Genomic DNA, 23,753 nt, shown 5'->3' on the forward strand with positions numbered 1-23,753 from the left:
TTCCACCAATGACCATACTCTATTGCGCTCGAAGTTATTCAACTCTTCATGCATGGAATGAAGCCAATCCGGATCCTCGAGTGCTTCATGTACCTTTTGGGGCTCAACACAAGAGACAAAAGCATGATGTTCACAAAAATTAGCTAATTGTCTACGAGTAGTTACCCCTTTTCTCACACTTCCTAGAACATTGTCCAAGGTATGTTCTTGACGTTGAAGTCGTGAGGCAATCTTCATGGCCCGACGTTCCATAGCTTCTTGAGATAAATCTTGAGACTCAATGGAAGCTTGAACATCTTGAAGATCTTGATCTTGGACATCATTTGGTGAAGAATCACCAACATCAACATTTGCTTGAACTTTTCCTTGATCAACTTGTTCATCTACATGAGGGACTTATTCTTGTTCTTGGTTGGCTTGTGGATCTTGTGGAGATGAGGGCTCCACTTGAGTATAGCATTGTCCTTCTCCTTCTTCCATACGGGGATCCTCAATGGGCATAATTTGACCTATGCCCATTCTTCGTATGGCTTGGGGAGTAATTTCATCATCTACATCCACAACATCAACTTGCCCCACATGAGAGCCATTATTCTCATCAAACTCCACATTACAAGATTCTTCAACACATCCGGTGGATTTGTTGTAGATTATATAAGTGTGGGAGTTTGATGCATAGCCAATAAATATGCCCTCATAAGTTTTAGGCTCAAATTTAAATGAATGAACATCTTTCTTAAGCACGAAACACTTACAACCGAATACCCGAAAGTACTTGAGGTTGGGCTTGCGTCTCGTGAGAATTTCATAAGGTGTCTTGTTCAATATCTTGCGGAGATAGAGGCGATTAGTAGCATACCATGCGGTGTTGATTGCTTCGACCCAAAAGTTGTATGGAGACTTGAACTCCGCCAACATTGCCCTTGCCGCATCCATGAGAGTTCTATTCTTCCTCTCCGCTGCACCATTTTGTTGAGGGTATACGTAGCGGAATATTGTGTTTTGATACCATCATCACTCAAAAACTCAATCAAGGTGTAATTCTTGAACTCGGAGCCATTGTCACTCCTAATAGCCATAATCTTTGAATTGTATTGGTGTTGGGCTTCATTGGCAAAGTCGATGACGGTTTGTTGGGTCTCACTCTTGTGCTTGAAGAAATATACCCAAGTGTACCTAGAATAGTCATCAACAATAACCAAACAATATTTCTTACCACCAAAATTATCATATGTGGGAGGACCGAAGAGATCCATATGAAGAAGCTCCAAAGGCCTCGTTGAAGTGATAATTGTCTTGTGGTGATGTGCGTTCTCATGTAACTTCCTTTCAATACAAGCACTACACACACGGTCTTTATTAAATGAAACATTGGTTAGTCCTAACACATGCTCACCTTTGAGGAGGCTTTGCAAAGATCTCATATTGACATGGGCTAGACGGCGATGCCATAGCCAACCCACATCAACTTTAGCCATTATACATGTTTCTTCTCTAGTGGGTTTCTTACCGAAATCTACCACATAAAGACCATTTTCCACATATCCAACAAAGGCTACTTTAAGAGTCTTGCTCCACAAAAGGGTCACACTAGTTGTGCCAAAGAAGGAATAAAAACCCATATGTGCAAGTTGAAGTACCGAAAGTAAATTGTATGAAAGGGACTCAACAAGCATGACATTCTCAATGGATGTATCCGGAGAGATGACAACCTTGCCTAATTCCAATACCGTTGATTGTGAAGAATCTCCAAATGTAACTTGCTTGGACCTTGATGTACTCATTTTGGCGTCCACAAGCAATTCTTTGCTCCCGATCATATGATTAGTGCATCCACTATCCACTATCCATGAAGATCCACCGGAAGCAACCTCCTACAAGTTTAAACTTTGGTTTTAGGTACCCATCTTTGAATGGGTCCTTTAGTGTTAGCAACAAGGGTCTTAGGAACCCAAATAGACCAATGAACATATTCATAAAGAGAACCAACAAATTTGGCATAAACATGCCCATCATTAGTACGACAAAGAACATATGAGAGATTGAAATCCCCGGCACTTTTATCATAGGTGGCCTTGCCACCCTTCTTGTTCTTTGGCTTCTCCTTGGCCGCCTCCCCTTCCTTCACAAAATAAGCATTAGTGTGAGGAGGTGCCTTGGCCTTCTTATTGTTGCTCTTCTCATTGGGGTTGTACCCAATTCCCTCCAATCCAAAAACTTTTCTATGATCATTCAAAAGATCATGGAGGTTCTTCTCGCCTTGGAAGCAAGTGGCTAGGCCCTTTTCAAGTTGAGCCTTCAACCTAGCATTCTCCTCAGTCATAAATGTATGCTTACAACAAGGGTTAGTTGAAGCATCTTTATCATTAGAAATTAATTCCTTAACAAGAGAATAGAGAAGATGATCACAAGACTCTTTGAGAGACTTGTACTCACTTGTCAAGAACTTGTGATCCTTTCCAAGTTTGTCAAAATCCTCAAGTAGGTTCCTATGACCATTTTCAACTTCACATATTCTACCCAAGTACTCATTAGCAAGGGAAATAGCATTATCATAGGAATCTTTAACTTTAGCAAGTTCCTTAGAAAGGAACTTCTCAATTGCTTCCCTATTTGCTTGTTCTTTCTCAAGAGCTTCATTAAACTTTGCAATCTCATGAGCGGCAACGCACTCAGGTCTTACCTTTTCATCCATGAGCTCATCATGTTCTTCAATAATAGCTTGAGTTTCACCTAGTTTTTCCAAGAGGTCCTCAAACCTCTTTTTAGTCTCACCTTCCAAGCTTGCCATGAAGATCTCGAACTCATTCATGCTATGCTTAACAACACTACTCTCCTCCACACAATCAAATAGAGATAAACTCTTAGGAATGACATGTTTGGTGGGAGGAGGGATTACCAAAGAGGTCTGGCCATGAGGCACTTGGGTGAGCGTTTCTTGTTCTCATTGGGGGAGTCGAAGAGAGATGGAAGTGAAGGAGCAATGGCAATGTTCACCTTCTCCGTGGACTCTTCATCATCATCATCTTCGTCACCCGAAGTATATTCTTCTTAAACAAGAAGCATCCTTGGCTGCCTCTTCTTCGTTGGTTTCTTGTGGAAGGAGGGTTTGGTCTTCCCCTTAAGTATAAGGCGTCCACCATTCTCCTCCCTCTTCTCATAAATACACTCTGCAACAAAATGGTCATTGTTACCACAATTATAACATTTACGAGATCTTTGACCTTTGGGCTTGGAGCTTGAAGCTTCCTTGTTGTTGTAGAAGTTGTTGGGTTGAAGGTGTTGGTCTTGACAAACCTCTTGTTCTTCCAAAAGGCTTGAGCCGCAAGAGCCATGTGGTCACTAAACTCATAGTTGCAATTTTCTTCCGTGATCTCAACCTCTTCTTGTTGGGGTGCTTCACATGGAGTTGAGGTGGGAGTCACGTTGGCCTTCAATGCAAGGTTTGAGCTTTGTGAGAGAAACTTGGCTCGAATGAGGTTGTCCTCGGAGGTCTTCTTGAGAATATCCATAACTACAAACTCACCCATCACTTGACTTGGAGTCAAGCTATAGTAGTCCGTTCTTTGCCTAATCATTGCGGCATGAACCTCACGGTATGGGGAGATGGCTTCTATGAATAGACGCTTGAGCCATTCATCATTGATGTCATGACTTCCATGGTCCTTCATCTTGGCTCCAAGGGTGATGTCTCTCCTATATAGCTCATCCGGAACCTCTCCATCCGGAACCTCTGCATTCGTTGATGACCACTTCAAACTTTGACTTCCTAACACTTTCATTGTTGTCAAAGTGGTCACCAATGAGCTTCGAAGCATCTCTATGGAATCAACACCACGGACAAATGTTCTATACTCCAAGGGTAGAGCCTTTAGGAGTATTCCAATGGCATGCTCATTGAGTTGATTGTCCACATACTCTCTTGGTGACAAGTTCTTTGGATCATGAACAAAGTAACCTTTTTCAACAATTCTCCACAACTCTGTTGATGTGCTCTTGAAGTGAGTCCTCATGGAATGAAACCAACCAACGTAATTAGTAGAGGTTAGCATGGGGCGTTCATCTTGATTATACATAGGTGGCAAATTATGGTGGCGATGATTATATTGAGGTGGTGGAGCCACCTCACTATACAACCCATAGCCACCCCTACCTTGGGATTTGGTAGCACTCTCTTCGATAGCCTTGGCCTTGTTACGGGCTTCGGCATCCGAATCTTCCTTAGTCAAATCCACCGCACTTGGTAGCTTGGCATAGAAAGGTTCGGTAGAAGACGAAGAGGCTTTGTTAGGTAGGTGCTCACTAATCTTTTTGTCCACACTATCTAGAATAACTTTTTGCATGATATCCAAAAGCAATTTGATGGATTTAAAAGTTAGTGGAGCATTATCATCTAACACCTTGGTTTCTTGGGGTTTCACGGTGGGTTCCCTATCATCGCCGGCCATACTCTTAAGAGAGATAAAGCCCTAATTAAGAAACTAGGATCTGATACCAATTGAAAGATCGGTATGGTCTAGAGAGGGGATGGGGTGAATAGGAGACTAACAAATTATGGCTTTTCTTTTTCTTTTCTTGAGAGATACAAACACTTAATCTTAGGGTTTTCTAAATTCTCTAAAGTGAATGCAACCCTAGAATGAAATGCAATAACCGAAGCAACACCATATAGCAAGAATATAAAGGGGAAATGATACCACACGTGGAGACGAAGATTTCACCGGAGTTCCACCTATTGGGATCGGTGTACGTCTTCGTTTGGAGGAGTGCTCTACCACAAAGGTAGAGACGCCACGAAGGCTCACTCTATTCTCCAACTTACCACACCACAAAGGTGGGATGAGCTCTCACAACACCACAAAGGTGAGGTGAGTTCCACTAATGGCTTCCTTGAGGGCGAACACCGAACCCTTACAAACTTGACCGGGGCAAACTCCACAATTCAATAGGAGGCTCCCAATCCAAGCCTCAAGATCCTCATATACCAAGGGAGAGCTTGAGGTGACCGCTTCCGTCTAGGGTTCCCAACAACCCAAGAGAAACGAAATCCACAAAGAAAACAAGGGGAATCAACTTTTTGACTTGGTGAAACCCTAGAGCAAGATCTTCTCCTCCAATCCTCAAAGAATCAAGAGTTGGAAGTAGCTAGGGAGGGAGATCTTGGAGATTTGAGCTTTTTGTGTTCTTGGGGTGAGTGGGGCTGTTCTTGGCTGTGAAAACGGTCAGCTAGCTCGTTGGGGACGAAGGGGTATATAAATGGGGTCCCTAAAATCGAGCCGTTATGCACTGCGCAGAGACAAGCCGAAACTTCCGGTCATAGCCGGAACTTCCGGTCAAACGGAAGTTCCGCATATTACAGGAAGTTCCGCATTTTCCGCCGATCCTAACAGAGAGCGACCGGAGGTTGGGGCGGAAGTTCCAGCCGAAACTTCCGCCACCTGGACTGCAGGCAAAACACAACATGCTGAGTTTAGTTCTTCTCTCTCACTTTTTGGGGTAGGCTTTTTAGTGGGTGCAAATTGTGTAGTTGTGTACGTGAAATTGATTCACCCATTACCTTCCCTTGTGGATTCCCTCTTAATAGTACGGATGTCCTACGAGTCAAATCAAAACGAAAAAGCCGCTAACACCGCTACGCTTCATAGCATCTTGAGGGTCCACATCAACGTCTTGTGCCAATTTCTTTATGAAATATGAAATACTTAACACACAATTAGATAAACAACATGTTGTCATCACCACCAAAACCACTTAGGAGAGAAATGCCCTTTCACTAGAGATGTGACGGAAATGCAACAACATAAGAGTAATGTCATCTCCCAAACTAGTGGATACCCCACGCGTTGCGGCAGGCCTCAAAAGCAATGCATTTGCCCTACGTGAAAGAAAAATGGATTACAATGAAGCAAAATAAACAATATAGGAGTATTGGAACTCATGATATCATTTACTTAAGAGATAAAGTAAATGTGTTTGTATGGTACACAAATTTGTGTATTGGGACTAATTTCCCGTGTGACTGAAAAGACAAAAATATTAAGTTGAACTACATGTTGTTGTTGCTCCGAGTTTCATAAGAATACTTGGAGATGTGTCATCGAATTTTTCATGTAATCAATGTTGACAAATGGATGATCACATGGTATTTTGTTTTAGATGTGAGCATGAGAAGACATGGTTTTAAAAGTTGGACACACCGATTGTGATTTAGTATCCCTCATCTTTTGAATTACATAGGTACATTTTTTATGAGCTTCCCATGCATGAATGATGAGAGTAGAAAAGACATGGTTTGGTGAATTGGCTGACGTTTGAAGTAAAATGTTATGATGAGAGTGTCTTGGGATAAAAAAATGTTTTGTCGCACACCGAGGAAATCTGCATGTTGAGTTTGCAAACAAAATGAAACTTAGTGGGAATCAACTTGTTGACGTGGACATTCTGTATGTAGAGTTTTGGAATCAACTCAATGATGTGGACACTTTGCATGTTCATCTTGTAAACATTATTAATTGAATCTTAGTGGAAATCAATTTGATGGCATGTAACTTTTCACGTTGAACTCAGTGGAAATAAACTTAATGACGTTGACACTTTTACATGTGGCCTGTGACTTTTGCTGTTTGCTAGTTACTGACTTTACTGTTTGCTAGTCCTTTCATGTCATCGTACGCTGATTTTTTTACCACATAACTGCCCTTAGCGCCAAACCTGCAAACCACCTCCATCCGTCTGGCGTACCGTTACCGGCTTACCGCTGCTTGTGCTCGCCACACGACCCAAATCCTCCCCACCCGTATTACCGTATACAGCCAGCCGTCCACGAGTCGCACCAAACAAACCAAGGAACCCCGCACCGGCAGAACACAATCCCCACCAAGAGGCATATAGCCATGGCGACCCCGTTCTGCGCAGCCGCCACCTCCACCCTCGCATGCCGCCTCTCCGTCCCGTCCTCCGCGGGGCCCTCCGGCCTTCGGCGCAGCCGGGCCTGCCGCGGCGTCGTCGCGGTTCGTGCGGAGGCGGAAGCCGCCGCTGGAGGCAGCGGGATAAACCCGGCCATCCGGAAGGAGGAGGCCAAGGTGGTCGACACCGTCCTGGCCGGGGAGCTCTCCAAGCCGCTCACGCCCTACTGCCGGTACAGCTTATCATCTCATCGTGTAATTTACTTGTGATTGCTTGAGCAAGGATTGACATGTTTGTGTGGTGATTTTACTCGGCTTCATAAGTTAATTAGGCGTCGCTCGTATTGGACGGCTAATTTCGCAGGGCATGCACAGTTCACTTATCACTAGGGGTTTATAGTCTCCAAGTTCTGTTGTCGTTAAAATGTACTCCGTAACAGTCACTATTTAGAGCAATTGTGCAAGTAAATTGTTCTCTAGACAATGTTTGAACTCGACAAACAAGCTATTCTGATGATTATAGAAGTGGATAATTTCATGATGCAATCCGAGCCCCGAGATATTGTTTTTGATCCTAGACTCCTAGTTGTACCAAGTATGCTCTGCTTACTTGGACATTTACATGTCAACTTTTCATCTCTAGTTTTAGTTTAGTTGATTAGGAAAACAATCAAGTTAGGAAAAGTGTGAAGTGAAGCTGAACATAGACAGACAAGGTTAGTTTGTTTTGCTTAATTGTCAGAGAGAAGACTCTTTGCTGCAACCAAGAGCCTGGAGTTTGTAATGAAAATCTTACATGGTTACACCTACATTAATCGCTTACAATACTCTAACTGTCTGATTATCTCTAAATTCTATTTAGTTGATGTTTGAGTGAAGTCTGAGAGAAAAATAACTTGCATACGTAAGTCATTGTTAATCATTTATGGTATCCTAAGTTGTTGTGCCGGGGAAATTGTAGTGCTATACTGAGTTTTTCTTTTTGAATGAACTGCTCTTATGATCACTGAAGTTTAACCCTCGGAAATGGTCAAAGGAAAGGAAACTAACTAATGCAAATACAAAATATCTTGGTGATGTGTTTTATGCACAGTTGTGTCGATCTTCTTAAGAATTTTCTGTGTTCTCACGAAAGATACTATTTAACGTAGGATAGCAATGACAGTCTCTTTTTTAGCCAGAATAGGATTACATTCTGATTGGACAGTTCCTCTCAGAAACCCGGGAATACATAATTTAAGCTAAGCCTCTTTTGCACAAAGATGTGCAGCATTATTTGCTTCTCGATGGATGTATGGAGAGAAGCTTAAATTGCTGGAAGCTGTTACTCGATTTCTGAGAACTGGATTCAGGATATGAATTCCATCAGCTCGATTTCTGAGAACTGGATTCCCCTGGAGTTCTCATCTGCATTGAAAGCCATTGCAGGCATATCATTATTTCTGTTGAATCATACTCCCTCCGTCCCAGACGTGGATTTGTATAAGAATCTATACAAGGCCAAATCACTTATTTTGGGACGGAGGGTGTATTATAATTTTCAAGATGAACAAAGTTCATAGACACTTCACAGATTTTTTTTAACACTGTTTATTCACCTGAACTGCGGTGGGCCATGGCCTATTGTGTTTATGCTGTGCATGCCTGCATTGCAAAATCCTAATTCTGCATGGTTGAAGGTTTGAAGCAAAACCGATCACAAAGTTTATTTTCGTTTGGAACTCTTCATTTGCATGCCATGTTGAAGTTCCAACTATTACTGATCTTGATTATTTCTTGAAAAAATGTGCTTATCCTGATTAACTTCTTTGACACAAGGTGCTGGAGATCGGGCACATTTCCACTTTGCGATGGAAGCCATGTGAAACACAACAAAGCCACCGGTGATAACGTGGGGCCCTTGCTTGTTAAGAAGTAGAATATGAGTTATTTTTCCCCACTTTCTGTTGAGTCAGATACTATTGTATACCGTAGTCCTTAACTCCTTATAACGTTTTTGTGAGATGTAATAAAGTTCCATGTTGCAGCAACCTTGTTGATGCTAAGACCAGAATGAAGCGAGAAATCACCATGTTACAAAAAAAAAAGTCAGTTCTGTGCATGTTCAAATGGATAGTGTGATATTTAAGAGATAATGTGTAATTAAAGTTATCTGCTTGCACTACTGGGAAGAAAACGCAAGAATTTTCTTTTAAGGACTGTGTTTGCTGCGGTTAAAAAAAGATCCGAACGATGAGGTTGGACTCAATGAAATTTTTCTCTGAATTTTATAGAAATAGTCTACAAAAAAAACTCACATAGTTCTCAATTCTATGGATCAAATAAGCTTTCAGAGAAAAAAGCGCAAGAAATAGAATCATCCACAATTCTTGTGGAATCGAAGAGTCCCTTTAAAGGAACTATGTTCCAATTTATCACCTAGTATTATTGAACCCTCACATGATGATATCATGATACATTTCCATAACAATTTCATAGCTATATAGCTCTCCGTTTTGTACTACATATGTTATAAATATATGATCTTCTCAAAAGGGTATGGTCAAACTTTCAAATTTTGACTATAATTTGGATTGATCAGCTGTAGATAGTATTGTTATCTGAATAAAATTTGCGCAACATATTATTTGAATAAAGAAATACTAGCATATACTCGCTCTGATCCACCATAATAAGTGTCGCTGATTTAGTACAAAATTGTACTAGGCTTAGTTCAAAACTACTAGCAAAAAGGTATGATCGAGAGCACGCCAATGTCTAAACACAATCATCAAGGCCTACTTGATCGATCCCGCATGTGTGTAATCATGAACACTAAGATTTGAACTAACATTTGAACCCTAGTTAAATAAACACTTTCCAGCCCTATTGGATGGAGTCATGCCCTACAACTGCATCATCCTACTAAAGAGGTGGTTCTTCACTTCTCCTTATTCTCTAATTTGGACTCATTGTTCTATTCTTTTCTCCATATTTATGTAGACCATGTCTCTTTTTTTACTTTCGCATTTTCCTTGCTCTATTTTAGCCCAACTGTCATTCATGAAATAGTTTGTTGTACTCCCTCCGTCACATATTAAGTGACTCAAATTTGTCTAAAAATGAATGTATCTATATACTAAAATACGTTTAGATATATGTAATATTTCGGCACTTAATATGGGACGGAGGGAGTATTTTTGTCCTAAAATGATCAGTAAAATAGTTTTCATTAATGGATACAATATTTAGACCATGTCTCTTTTTTTTACTTTCGCATTTTCCTTGTGTTCCATTTTAGCCCAACTGACATTCATGAAATAGTTTGTTGTATTCTTTTGTCCTAAAATGATCAGTAAAATAGTTTTCATTAATGGACACTATTGTTCGAACGGATTATTATCATTAACAGACACAAACACGTCAAACTGGCCAAAGATTGCAACACCGATTACGAAACTTATGTTTTTCTTCGCTGTAAACACTGCACTCGACAGGAATAGAGAATACAAAGCATTGTATTCATCCTTTATTTGAGGCTCACTTGCATGTATTTGACATAATTTAGCAAATCGTTTACAACAATAACATTTTCTGCCTGAATTTCGTACGGCTACCACACGTAGCAGATGGAGTAGTCACAGAGCGAAAAGAATGGGGATGATAGAAAGTGACGTAAAACATTTTGTTCATCCTTTTTGAGTCTCATCTGTGTTGCATGTATTTAGCAATTCTTGCATAATTTCGGAAAATAGGTTACAACCTACCTGTGGTGATTATAGACGTCTGAGTGTCTCGTGTGCAACAAAGAATGTTAGCAAAGTGTTATTCAAATGCGAGCCTCTGCGTGCCTACAAGTGATGCATAACTGCCTCCCTTGGCAACCAGTTCAGCATGCGTGCCAAGTTCCATGATCTTGCCATCTGCACAGACAGCAATTCGATGCGCATTTTGAACCGTGCTCAACCTGTGCGCGATCACCAGGGAAGTCCTTCCTTTCATCAAGAGATCCAGGGCTTCCTGCACAAGCCGCTCACTAGTTGTGTCCAGTGCACTGGTAGCCTGTAAATAGTACAAATTCCTTGAACGTCTTAGATTACAATTTTTCACCTTTTTTGGGACGTATAAAAAACTAAAGGATTGGTTTTTTTTTGTTTGCTGGCTCTCTTTAAGTTACTCCCCAATCACCCTTTATTTACCCCTCATATGTTCCCTGTTGCAGTTTTCTTTTTGGGTTCTTTTCTTGCTACTCCCGTCAGCTCCAAATCCGGGGTCAGCATGAGGATAACCAATTGCGGACTGACACACCAGCCAAATAGAAGAATATATGAAGACTTGACTTTTGTATGCGAAAATTTGATGTGTGCCGTTTCAGTGAATTGCTAGTAAGTTAGGTAACCAACAACACTAAGTTTGTTTCTATGGAACCTATTGACAAGAGCAGGCCAGAGGTGGAAAATATTAACAACCCTACCCAGGCATTCAAGGTGGCTTCTGTCCATCGGAGCAACGGCATTGCCGGCTGTGCAAGGTCACTCAGAGTCAGAACAGGGAGACCGGTGTTGGCAGGTGGTCCCGGAGGCATGTGTGATGGCTGACTTGCCAGCCACACCTTGATGGCCTGGTGTGTGCCGTGATGCTATTACCGACACTGCATCACAGATCCGGCGGGACCTGCCTTGGCTCCCTCGTGGCCGCGAGGTTTTAGCGTGGATTGCTGCCGGTGCTTCCGTGTGTACTGGTGGTGTGCTGTGGACCTGGGCATCCTTGCCACAGGTCTTGGTCGGCCGATGCACCAACCATGTTGTATAGCCTCTTCTTGGGTAAGCGTCATGGTGGGCTCATGCAATGAGGTTGCTGCCTCAGGCGGCATGAGCTGTGCCCCTTGGTGTGAGGGCTCACACATGGTAGCCTCTGTTTGCAGAGTGGTGGATCAGCAAGGTTGATGGGCTGGCACAACTATAAGTGGTAGCAAGAATGAGCTGCTGTGTGTCAGCCCGGTTACCACAAGTTTAAGCCGGGGCCAGGCAGCAGCAAGTGTGCTGCTGCACTCATCTGAGTTGCGGCTGGCGGTTCGCTGGATTTGGTGGGCATACATCCTGGCTTTAGCTGGGCGTTAGCACTGCAACCTTGGATAATATGCATGTGGACACGCGACGAGAAACTTCTGGCACTCTTTTTGGCCATATGTTTGATGACATTTTCTCTACAACATCGGCTGGATGTCTTGTGCACCCTCTCGCGCCATCTCCCCTTGCTGATTGGACCATGCCAGAACTTTGAAGGTCGTGCGAGGCTGGCGAATCGTGGCTGCTATCGACTTGTCATCTTCTCCAAAGCAGAACAGACCAATTCTGCCCTTCTTTGCCAGGAGTACCTAGAGGGCATGCTGCATGGATTTCATCAAGGCCGGTGTCCCGTCGTGATGTCAAATTGTCCATGCAATGCCTTGTCTTGGGTGTTAGGTTGTCATGGCCTTGCCCTAGTCTTAGACTTGCAAATAATTTGTTTTCTATCAGTGCATCAAGATGCAAGCTTTGCATTTTCTCAAGAATTTTTGACAAAAATAATTTGCTGTGAAAGAATTGATAAGAACAATTCGATGTGGGAAAAAAAAATGCACACCTTGCATTGGAGGGAGTACAAAAGATGAATTTTTGTATGAAAGAGATACCTCATCAAGTATTAGAATAGGAGCATTTTTCAGAAGAGCTCGGGCAATTGCAATTCTCTGCAAAGAAACAGAGTAAGCATACAGTAGTTAGGATAAAGCAACATCGATGTAATTCCTTTATCAAGTAATAACAATATCATTCATTCATCAATGTATATATCACATATTAAGATAGCAAATTACTTGTCTCTGTCCACCGCTTAGAAGGCTGCCTCGTTCCCCAACAAGAGTGTCATAGCCCTAAATTGCACATAAATGAGGAAACAAATTATGGGCATATCATTAGGCACCAGAGACTATAGGCGAATGAATGATAGTCTGCCCAACCTGTGGAAGAGAGATGATGAATTCATGAGCATTAGCAGCTTTCGCAGCTTTTATTATCTCATCCTTGGAGACAACATCATCCGGAAGACCATAAGCAATGTTTTCTCCGACAGATGCCGAGAATAGGACAGGATCCTAAATTTTTCATGCAAAACTTTAATATAACTAGATAATGCCCCGCGCGTTGCCGCAGAATCATGTTAAAACAAATGCATAAATAGATGTTAAATAGTAAAAACTAATGGGAAAAAAAATAAAATGTGTTCTTGCTTTACATTTAAAAATATGTGACGAAAGGATGTGTAAAAATAGAAGATGAGATGATTGAATTGATGAGGTGGCATGGTTTGAATTGGTAGACTAATGCAAAATTGTAGATGAATACATACATGACTTGATGAGGTGGCATAGTTTGCATGACAATGTAGTGGGTCTGCTGGGTTGGCATGTTTGCATGTTGAGAGAAAATATGTAGTGGGAAACAGTGGCGGAGCGTGAGCAAAAACAAGAGGGGGCGATTTTATATCAAAGTACAACATATGCACTGAAAAGATGCCAGTTATCGATAGATATAAAAGATGAAGATAATTAGAGGCCAATTGTGGTTTCCAGCCTTGAACGACCATTTTCTTTCTCTTCCTTGCTCTTGACCTCTAAAATATTTGCTAGATGATTTGGTTGATTTAATAAAGCTTTGGCAATGTCTCACTGCATTGTTTTGTCCAGAGCAAGAAATGATTTGATTCCATATGAGTTCAGAATACACACTTCTTTCCATCATGAACCTTTTTTAATCTATCAAAACCTTGCATTGTGAAGACATCATAACCACCTCTTTTCTTTCTATTTTTGCTGAAGAGAAAGCAAAAGAGACGACACTATTTTATGAGGACATCTCAAATATTCAGAATTCACAAAACAAAAAGAATCAAGACAATAGGGCATAGCAGGCTCCAGGGTCACGTCCAGCACTCCAGCAGGCAGTGCGCTGCAGGCATGCTCGTGGGTCAGCCGGCCGCCGGGCGGTGAGACGTGTTTTGCAGTGTTCAGCAGTTTGCATTGCGGCATGGCCGAAGAAGGTGAGAAGCCAAGAAGGGGAATAACCGCACGGCGAAGACGGAATTGAGGAGAGAACTCAGAAAGAGGAGGAATCAGGTCGGCTGGAAAAGAACACCGGGATATAGGAGTTCGTCCGTGCGCTGCGTGGAGAGAACTCAGGAAGAGGAGGGAGACAGGAGACTGCGAGGAGATGCTGCGTGGACGGAATTGAAAAGGAACACCGGAATTGAGGAGAGAACTCAGAAAGAGGAGGGAGACAGGAGACTGCGAGGAGACGACGAGGAGTTCGTCCGTGCGCTGCGTGGTGCTGGGCTGTGCCCGTTCATGGGCTGAGCCTGAAGAAGCCTCTCTATTTATTTTTTGCATTTTCGGAAGGGGGGGTTGTGGCCCAGTTTGGCCTCCATGTAGCTCCTTGTGCGGGATGCCTTGAGAAAAAAGGCATGCCTTGGTTGCAAGCCTTTCAGAAGAGCTCGGGCAAGTACATGAATAGATGCATGCCTTGAGAAAAAAGGCATGCATGATTTACATGAGGTGGCATGGTTTGCATGACATGCAATGTAGTTGGCCTAGTGAGGTGGCATGCTTGCATATTGAGAGATATAGGTAGTGGGGATCTCCTGTTTAGATATAGAAGATTTGTATCCCTTATGCGTTACGATTATGGAATACCAACAAAATCAATGCGTTATGATTTGGTATTGGTATGAAAAGATAGGTACTTTGCATCGGTATTACCACATACCTGATTCACTAGGGATACAACTCGAGACCACTCTCTCTTATCAAATACACGAATGTCTTCCCCGGCCACAGTGATACGACCTTGAGTAGGCTGCAAGATTGGAACAAATCTGAAATGTTGCTATATCTATGAAACACAGCAGCAGTAATACTATGGATTTACAACCGTACCTCATAGTACCGCGCTAGAAGTTGGACCACTGTGCTTTTCCCAGCACCACTAGAACCTACTAGTGCTGTGACTTTTCCACACTCAATTGTAAGATCAAGCCCATTTAAGACCCCCACATCAGATCTCAGTGGGTAAGAGAAATGAACATCTGCCAGAAATATAAGAACATAAGTTGTATGCCAGCAGTCAAAGAATGCCGTGTATTGGTGAATTGTGGATTTTGTGCTAGCGGTAAGACAAAATTTGGAATTTCAATAAAAGAAACTCAGAACTCAGAAAGATTACTGAGCTGCTCTCATTAAAATCAAAGAGCCACAGTTCATAACCATGCACTTCATTGTACTGTATTTAAACAAGTGAAACTTGAGGACATTATGACGAGCTTACTACAGACCAGAAACTAAAAATACTGATAAATTTGAAACCTGAAACATAATCTTGGAAGATTTAGCTCTATATTCATAATACAGGAAAATAATGAAATATGGCAGACGGTAACATATAATGTGAACAAACCTTCCAGCTAAATAGTAATTGGCAAACAAACCTTCCAGGTGAATGTCACCAGACCAGGCTAGATTACTACAGCTGCTGGATGATTTCAGTGCTGACATGTAATGTTTGTTAACAGTGCCCTTTCCATGCACTCCATTGTTGGAATCTTCAGGTTCTTTGTTGTCAAGCTCTTTGGCTAAACCATATGCAAGTGAATCATCAAAGTCCTTTGCTGATAAAATAGAATTTATTCTCTCTACAGAAGCAAATGTCCCACGCAGATCACCTAGAGTATTAACAGCTCCTTGAACCTAAAATGTATGTTTTATCAAGAAAATATACTATACACATATATACAGTAAACAACACATGAAGCTACAATAAAATACCAAATGGGCAAGATTTGCTACTTACAGCAAAGGTCAGCGTGAATGTGTAACCAATAAAAGATGCCATGGTTCCAATAGACAACTTGCCCTGAAATAATAAATTAACCATGCTCTGATTCCAGCCACAGTACAAACCTCATGGCATAAATGAAATACATGACATAAACCACCCTTGTTGTTCTTTTATAACAAACTATTAGTGAGTTGTAAACCACTCAATAACAAAAACAGCAAATTACTGAGCTATGTCATAAGCTTCAATGTTGTACATGATCTAGTGCTGTACACCGGGAGAAGTTAGAGATATCCTAAGATCTACGGTAAGTGGCTGGAGCCAACAAGAGGTGAAGAGAGGCGGGGCGAAGCTAGCATGTAGTCATTGGTGTCACATGACAATGATGGTATTTTGTTAATCCCCTTTGGAAATAGAAAAATATCCTTAAAAAATACGCAATGCCACCGGTAAATTACGAAGAGCGACCCCAACGGTATATTTTCCTGGCTTTGCTCCTTTAGAGAGCTATGTATACATCCAACACTAGATAGTCAGATATCCTTAGGGTTGACCATGCATCAGATTACATCCTGTAGCGCTTAAAAAAACTGACCATGCAGGTATCACCTTTTCCATGTGCGGGATCCCTCTGTGCCCTCTGCCAAAGCTTCGTCCTTAAGTGTTATACAACCAAATGTTTCAGAAATGGAATGGAACTTATTCTATGATTAATTAAACAGCTCGCTACTGCTTCTGCTTCACATGATGACATCGGACTTACTGTACACAGAACTAAACAGCACCAGTTGCAGTCTTAGGAAAGGACATTGCATGTCAGAACATTGTAATTAATATCTTAATACACAATCCATTCAGAGGCTTACCGCACTGACTTTGCTTCCACCAAGAATGTAAAGTGCCATTAGGGAAACATAAACAACAACTCGAGTCAATGACTCGTTGGCAGATTTCAGCACTCCTAGCTTTGTGCCGCTATTTTGAAAAGCAAGCGCCTATCAGGACAAAGAAAATGTGTTAACAAGGTAAGGAAGTCCATTGGACCAATATAATTTCGGTAAAAGAAATCATACTCGAAAGGATATTAGAGATCAGAAAAACTCGGGAAAAGAAACAGAACAAAGTAACAATTACCAGTCCTCCACCAGGAAATCTATTTGTTTTGCTTCTTGAGTTTGGTTCACGCTTTTTAAGGAAAGTTTGGTCAGATTTCAAGTTGGATCAGTTCAGTCTTGTCTATTAATTGCATAGTTAGAGTATCTCCAACAGCTTCCCCAAATTTCCCCCAGACATGCCTTCCCCAAAAGATTCCTCCACCAAATCCCCCTATCAAAGATTCCTCAACCGAATCCCCTATAAAATATCCCTACCCCAAATCCCCCTCTCTACTACTCGGACTGTACCAATTTGTTATTTTTGTAGAGGGCACACATGATCATATTTTTTGCATCAAATTTTGTAAGTGACATCCCTGATTTTTTTTTGTTTCACAAAACTATTTTAGGTGATTTTAGAGGAGAGCGAACATAGGGTGGCAACTTACCTGGGTTTACAAAATCCGATTATTTGTTCATAATTTCATATACAAAAATTGGATACATTCTACTTCAAATCTTTGATACGCACTAGTCATCAGAAGTTAAGAACCATCAATAGAATGCCACAATGTTTGTTACACATTTGTGGAATGGACATTGAGAAAGTCATGTATAATGGTTGTAGTTTCCATTTGTATCCTCTTTGTAAATCTGTTACTTTATCTATTATATAGAACTATCAATAGAAAGACACATTGTTTGCTACACACAAAGAACTGAGTACTGAGAAAGTTAGAATAATGGTTGTAGTTTCCGTTTAGGTTCTTTCTTTTATAAGCAGTAATATGTATCATCCTCACTAATGCCCTCCTTCACCACTGTTTCCATGAAAAATAAGTGCGCAGGTGACAAGACGTACCAAGTTGTCAAACATAGAAATTTGTCGTTTTTCACCACCAAATGACCTAACCTGCAAACGTAGTTTTTGTAGTTACATAAATATAGTCCCGAGCAGTTGAACATGTGTATAGCAGAAGAGACAAGATTATGTTCGATGACATAAATGACGAAAAACTTGTAGTTAAAGGAAGGTGCAAATGAGCAATCTGACAAAAAATTGGTACTCACGGTACGGATGGCTGAAAATGTTTCTGATGCGCAGTCTGATATCTGTGCTTGGACAATCCCGTAAGATTTAAAGGTAGGGACAGTTGACCTCTTGAATATAGCTGGTTAAGAAAAAACAACTGTAAAAAAGGATAAGTAAATACCCACATATATAATACCATAGACAACAAAATGCCACTTCAGCAAAGCATTTCTTTTGAAGGACACAACATATTTATTTATCAAACCTTGTGAAATAAAAATGAAATGGTGTGGAGGACATTGATCCATAACAGGATAACTACATGCTGAAGACAGCCAAATGGCATGTCTGTGAAGGATTGGGTAGACATAGGCGTTGGGCGTTTCAGAATAGATTAGTTCTTTCTTGCCTGTCTAAAAACTTACATGATCTACACATATATAATACTTCCTAACTTGACACTCAAGGTGTTGTACTCTAATTAGGAATCCTTCTGATACAAGTATCTGAATCCATACTTGCTATTTCCTAAATTTATCTCTTAAGGGATCTTTCCTAATTCTATCTGTATCTCATGATCCTGATCTGTGTTGGGTCCTGGATCACTACTCCAAGCGGTGCTTATCACTTGGGCGTGTAGCGTTGTAACTCTCGGGGTGTTCACCCTTTCTTGCGCTTGTACATAACTTTTTCTTCTATGAATGCATCGAGATACAAGAGTTTTCTCAAAAGAAGAACTCACAATCCTGATTGAAGTTGTCATCTTCCTATACTCTTCTCTATGTTCTAGCCAACTCCTTCATTAACTCTCCTTAGGCTTCTCTTCTCTGCACAGGAATTAGACACCAGCACGTCTTTTTCTTCTATGTCTTACTGGTAGGTCGGCTGCAATGCATCTGATGCAGCTTTGATGCAACGTGCTAATGCCCAGTGGAGGCGATTTGTGATGCTGCTGCAGCAGCAGTGAACGCACTGAGGCAGGAAGCTGCGGGGGCCAGGAAACGATGGTTGTGATCCTGCAGCTTGAGGACAAGATGTATGTCTGGGACGGATGTAGTGTTGCGGGTATATTAGGATAATGCATCAAAGCAGTATCCGATGCATTGTCGCTGGACAGACCGTAAGATGCACGATTGGTGTGTGGATTCTATACAGGGAAAAGGCGTCCAATAAGATTCAGGGAAGGAGTCGGTTAGAGAAGAGTCCAGGAAGGAAGGAAAGCCGAGTTAGAGATAGAATTAGGGAGGCTGGATTCGGAATATTAGAGATTAGGAAAGTATGGCGTCTGTCTGGATAATTATATTAGGAGGTTTCCTAATCAGAATACGATAGATCGAGTTAGCGCGTAGGACTATTATATAATATTCAGCTATGTAACTTTTGATGAATCAAGCAAGAAAGAACAAATCTATTCCCCCAAATATTCGCTCATGTAGCCCATGTCTATCCAATTCCTTGCAGCCAAGCTGTCTAGCTACCTTCAGCAGGGTAATTATCCTGTTGTTGGTCAAAGTCCACAACACTATCTCCTACTTTCAAGACCGAAGGAAAACATGTCTGGAGATATTATTTTTTTAATAAAATTGCCTAGAAAACTAAATTTGCTTGTTCAAGACCTATGAAGCAAAATCTTGGTAGTTTATATAAAAAGGTGCTGATGATCTGTGAAACAATAAAAATATCAGGAAAAGGAGATAATTGTAAATAAAATATCAAAAGGAAAAGGATGGTTTCTTATTGCAAAGCTGTCTTAAAAAAACCATATAATTCAGTGCATAATCAGTTTGTGCTCGATAATACATGATTCCAACAAAAGCTCTCAAATTTAAAAAGTTTGAAGAGTCTTAGAAATTACCAACTATAACGGAGACAGAGACAATGAGGAGTCCTAGAACAGGAGCGAGCTCAGTGGATAATGCGAAAAGTATACACAGTGTACCGGTGATCTGAAAAAATACAAAAAATACTTTATAAGACCATCAGGCATGAAATAGGGTGCAAGTAAATGTGAGTACTAAATAATCAAAATATGACATGCATGGAATATCAGGTCACAGATCAATAGTTAAAAACTTAAAATTGAAGTTAGTATTTAAGGATTATTAAGAATATCCCTGAGAGATTATGTAATTATACTTATCGAACTCTTCACAATTAGCAGCATCAAGCTTACATTCTCATAATGTAAAGTTTCTTGCCTCAGAGAGTGCCCTTAGCCCACGATCTCTTGATACGTTGTCACTTACTACACCCTTCAAAGTACCCAGATCAGATGTCAACAGACCAGTCAACTCGCCAACCTGCCATCAAATGATAAAAAGACATTTGGATCAACCGATCAAGAGTCAAGACATGAAGCAGACCAATTATTGCCAATTGGTTGAGACAATAAAAAATACTCCCTCCGTTCCATAATTCTTGTCTCAAATTTGACAAAAAATGGATGTATCTATTCTTAAAAAGTGTCTAGATACATGTAATATTTCGACAAGAATTATGGAACGGAGGGAGTACAACACTGCTCTCCTACGCAGTCGTGGTCTCATGGAAGATACATAGAACTAAATGTATATGACTGACACTAGAGTTAAGTAACACACATTCGAGAAAACATCATGGTCTAAGTCTGCCTAGAATACTTGATAGTGATGGTATGATGTAATAGCTTCTTGGCATCTGCCAGTTTGTCAGAACTCAGAACTTGCATATTCATCAAGAGATCTTTTGATTTACATGATTCTCCGAGAAGTATACCTTTCATAATGGAATAACAATCACAGGTCAAAATTAATATGTTACCTGAAGTTACATGAACAAGTGACATTTAACAAACTAAAGTATTTAACAGGACACAGATTTTGAATTACATGGGAAACATGTATGTTATGATTGACATCTTTATCTTCAAGTAATAACTATCAACATTGTATGGCAATTGGTATACCTTGTGGCGATCAAAAAATACCATCTGCAAAAAGCCAAAAGAAAAGATTTATTACCAACTAAAATAACAAAACATGAATATGAGAACTAATATAAATTTGTTTACGTTGTCAAATTGGCAACGGTACCAGCAAAACTTGCACAAAAAATGTAGCTGTTACCAGAAAGAAAAGGGACTATGAAATTGGCATATAAAAAAAGTTTTAGCAGGTTAGGCACTAAAATATCACTTCCCTGTGGAGTAATTAGTTAGCTACCCTTGAGGTTACCTAGCTCTAGAGAAACAAAACCATATCACTTTACATCAGCATGCACCTGTGTTAATTAGCACATGACAGGTTTCTAGTCCTTAGAATTTCATCGTGTACAATGCCCAAAGTTTGACTCCACGAAAATACTTGCAACTAACTTGTTGCCACATGTAAAGTGCATAATAGGTTGCAGTAGAGCTGTACTAACTTTCTAGCGTAGAGCTGGTTCAACCTACGGATGGAATAGCGTGCTCGAACCATTTATCATAATGCTAAGACTAATTTTATATTTAGTGTGTATTAAAGTGTTTAAAGTAACAAAGCAATCTTCATCAACTGTTGGAAGCATTGGTGGGCGGGCAATCTGCATATTTGCATATGAACTGCAACCATTAGTTGCAGTTGTCAGATTTTTCTCATTATTGAGACATTACGATATAATGGACTTTAATGCTTCCGATTTTGCACAGACCACAGAAGAAATAACAACAGCAGCCTAACAAAGTAACAAATCTTCTGCAATAACTGAAAAGAACTAAAGCACATACCGGACATGCTTATCCAAGTTCGGGAGCAAGACAATAAATATACACCAACACCAGCCAATCAAGACTGTCACGTGAAATACATACACGTGCAACCTTTGCAGCAGCAACTACAGCGTTATGTTTCAGCAATTACCTTTTGGATCAGAATTCTTCGAAATATCTGGCTGCGCAGTCTCGCCATCACTTTCTCCCAGATCACGGTCATGTTGATCACGAATATGATGGTACATATAGGCTCCAGCGTATACAACACCGCAATTTTGGACAGGAGCCCTGTTAGGGGCTCGGACCCCCTCCCTATCAGGGTTTCGAAGAACCTCCCTGACAGAACAGCCAACCACCACATTTCAGAAACAGGCAGGCAAGAACCAATTGTCGCCCGGGACATGAAGGCGTACGCATGCATACCTGAGAAGAGCGGCATGGAGAGGGTGCAGGTTGTGCACGCGAGGAGCGCGGCGAGGCATACCAGCAAGCGGGCCTTGTGCGGCGACAGGAGAGCCCAGACGCCAGCCCATGTGACTGCATCAGTGGAGGAGATCGCGGCGGCCACATCCGCCGCCGCCTCTGCGGCATCGAGGGAGGGGGACTGGTAGGCGTCGGGGCCGGGGGCCGGCGCCGAGATGTACGCGTGGGGCGGGCGGCCAAGGAGGAGGCAGCGGCGGCGACCGGAGACGGGGGAGTAGGACGCGGTGGAGAGGGAGAGGATGCGGCTGCGGCTAGGGTATAGGATGGGGCGGGAGGGGCTGAGAAGGAGGCGCGTGCTCCAACTGGAGATCGCCATGGCTTCCCCCCGTTTGCCCTTTCCCAGTGGAGTTCTGCTCGTTTTGGGGCGTGATGTGGAAGATGGGACATGGGAGGCGGGGACAGCAAAGGGTGGGGCGGAGAGCAGAGCACTGCAGATAACGGATAGTTCGAGCTCGAGAGTACCACTTTTTTTCTCTCTCAAGGAAATATCGAAGAATACTTTTAATTAGAAAGTTTAGATTTTCTGAATAAGAGAAACATAGGTTCATGTCCATTTTTTCCGAAACAGGGCAGTCCCCCGCAAAAAAATCATATACGTACCATTTTAGACTCACGTGAGTCAAAGACCCTCAATATTTCTGTCCATTGGTCGTCCGCTCTCATCACATGGAACCATGTATAGATGAGCATTTTTTTTGCAACACAAGTACCACGTACTCTCTCCAATCCATATTAGTTGTCGAAATATTACATGTATCTAGACGTTTTTAGACATAGATACATCCATATTTAGACAAATTTGAGACAATTAATATGTATCGGAGGGAGTATGTTATTTACATTTAGGAAGTTTAAAAACTCTAGCAACAACACGAAAGTACACTTGTTTTTACCAAAACAAACATGGGATTTCCATTTTACGAAAATAATAGCACGTACTTGGATGCGGGTTCGAGGAAAAAAAGAAATTTTATCATAAATAATTTCTCTAGATTCTTATTTGTTTTCAACAAATAAATCTACATTGTTCATGATGAAAAGGAGCACTTTTTCTTTACAAGGCGATGTGCATGTTTTTTTGTGCTATGGAAACATTTCCTCTTGGAGTGTGTGTTTGGCAATATCGGATAATGGAAATGGGAGTTCAAAGATAGGAGTTAATAGGAGATAAGACATGGAAAATTGAATTTAGCCTCAACCATCTTGTTAGGCATGTGAAGAGAAATATATGTGAGAATTAACAAGAGAAAAGTCTATAAGCATGTTTGGTTGGTGGGAGTTCACCGGAAATTAGCTTGGGGAGGATAACATAAGTTATGATGACCGGTTTGGATAAACTTTTAGCAAACAATTTCCCTTTAAATCCTCACATCTCCCTTCCTGTTATTACAATGGCAGGAGTCGATCCCTCAATTTTCATCCTCAAGCCGTCCTAAACTCTCACTTCCATCCACCAAATAGATGATTTAATAGCACACGCCCCTTCAACTCCCGTTTCTTGCTCCAATTCCAACTAAGGCCTCATTCGGTTAGGAGATACTGGTGGGGATTGACAGAGATTGTTGGGATTTTAGTTCAAATCATTTCCAATCTTTCTAGGGATGGGTGGAACCGAACAAGGCCGATCGAGAGGTGGAGCAAAATAAGTTGTTGATCTTTTTA

At 41.3% G+C, this 23,753-nt stretch overlaps 2 protein-coding genes across 3 annotated transcripts; one reads left to right on the forward strand and one right to left on the reverse strand.

Moving 5' to 3' along the window:
* The first annotated feature begins 6,808 nt into the window (after positions 1 to 6,808).
* Positions 6,809 to 9,056, forward strand: LOC100837457 (CDGSH iron-sulfur domain-containing protein NEET). Its single transcript, XM_003563105.4, has 2 exons — positions 6,809 to 7,138; positions 8,724 to 9,056. Exons 1-2 carry the CDS (start codon positions 6,894 to 6,896, stop codon positions 8,821 to 8,823), a joined length of 345 nt encoding a protein of 114 aa, XP_003563153.1. The 5' UTR covers positions 6,809 to 6,893; the 3' UTR covers positions 8,824 to 9,056.
* A 1,328-nt stretch (positions 9,057 to 10,384) lies between these two features.
* LOC100837760 (ABC transporter B family member 28) lies at positions 10,385 to 22,501 on the reverse strand. Of its 2 annotated transcripts, none has more exons than XM_003563106.4 (16): positions 22,032 to 22,501; positions 21,757 to 21,944; positions 20,826 to 20,849; positions 20,080 to 20,181; positions 19,737 to 19,827; positions 17,920 to 18,020; positions 17,711 to 17,761; positions 16,621 to 16,749; positions 15,767 to 15,829; positions 15,405 to 15,663; positions 14,857 to 15,005; positions 14,687 to 14,776; positions 12,886 to 13,020; positions 12,742 to 12,798; positions 12,559 to 12,615; positions 10,385 to 10,946 (listed from the first exon to the last, which is right to left on the reverse strand). In XM_003563106.4, exons 1-16 carry the CDS (start codon positions 22,405 to 22,407, stop codon positions 10,710 to 10,712), a joined length of 2,109 nt encoding a protein of 702 aa, XP_003563154.1. In that variant the 5' UTR covers positions 22,408 to 22,501; the 3' UTR covers positions 10,385 to 10,709. The 2 variants fall into 2 exon arrangements, with proteins under 2 accessions (XP_003563154.1, XP_024310369.1); XM_024454601.1 differs by having other exon boundaries at positions 12,510 to 12,615; positions 22,032 to 22,500.
* Positions 22,502 to 23,753: the final 1,252 nt, after the last annotated feature.

The sequence above is a fragment of the Brachypodium distachyon genome, chromosome 1 (genome assembly GCF_000005505.3).
Source record: "Brachypodium distachyon strain Bd21 chromosome 1, Brachypodium_distachyon_v3.0, whole genome shotgun sequence".
In the NCBI taxonomy this organism is placed as follows: domain Eukaryota; kingdom Viridiplantae; phylum Streptophyta; class Magnoliopsida; order Poales; family Poaceae; genus Brachypodium; species Brachypodium distachyon.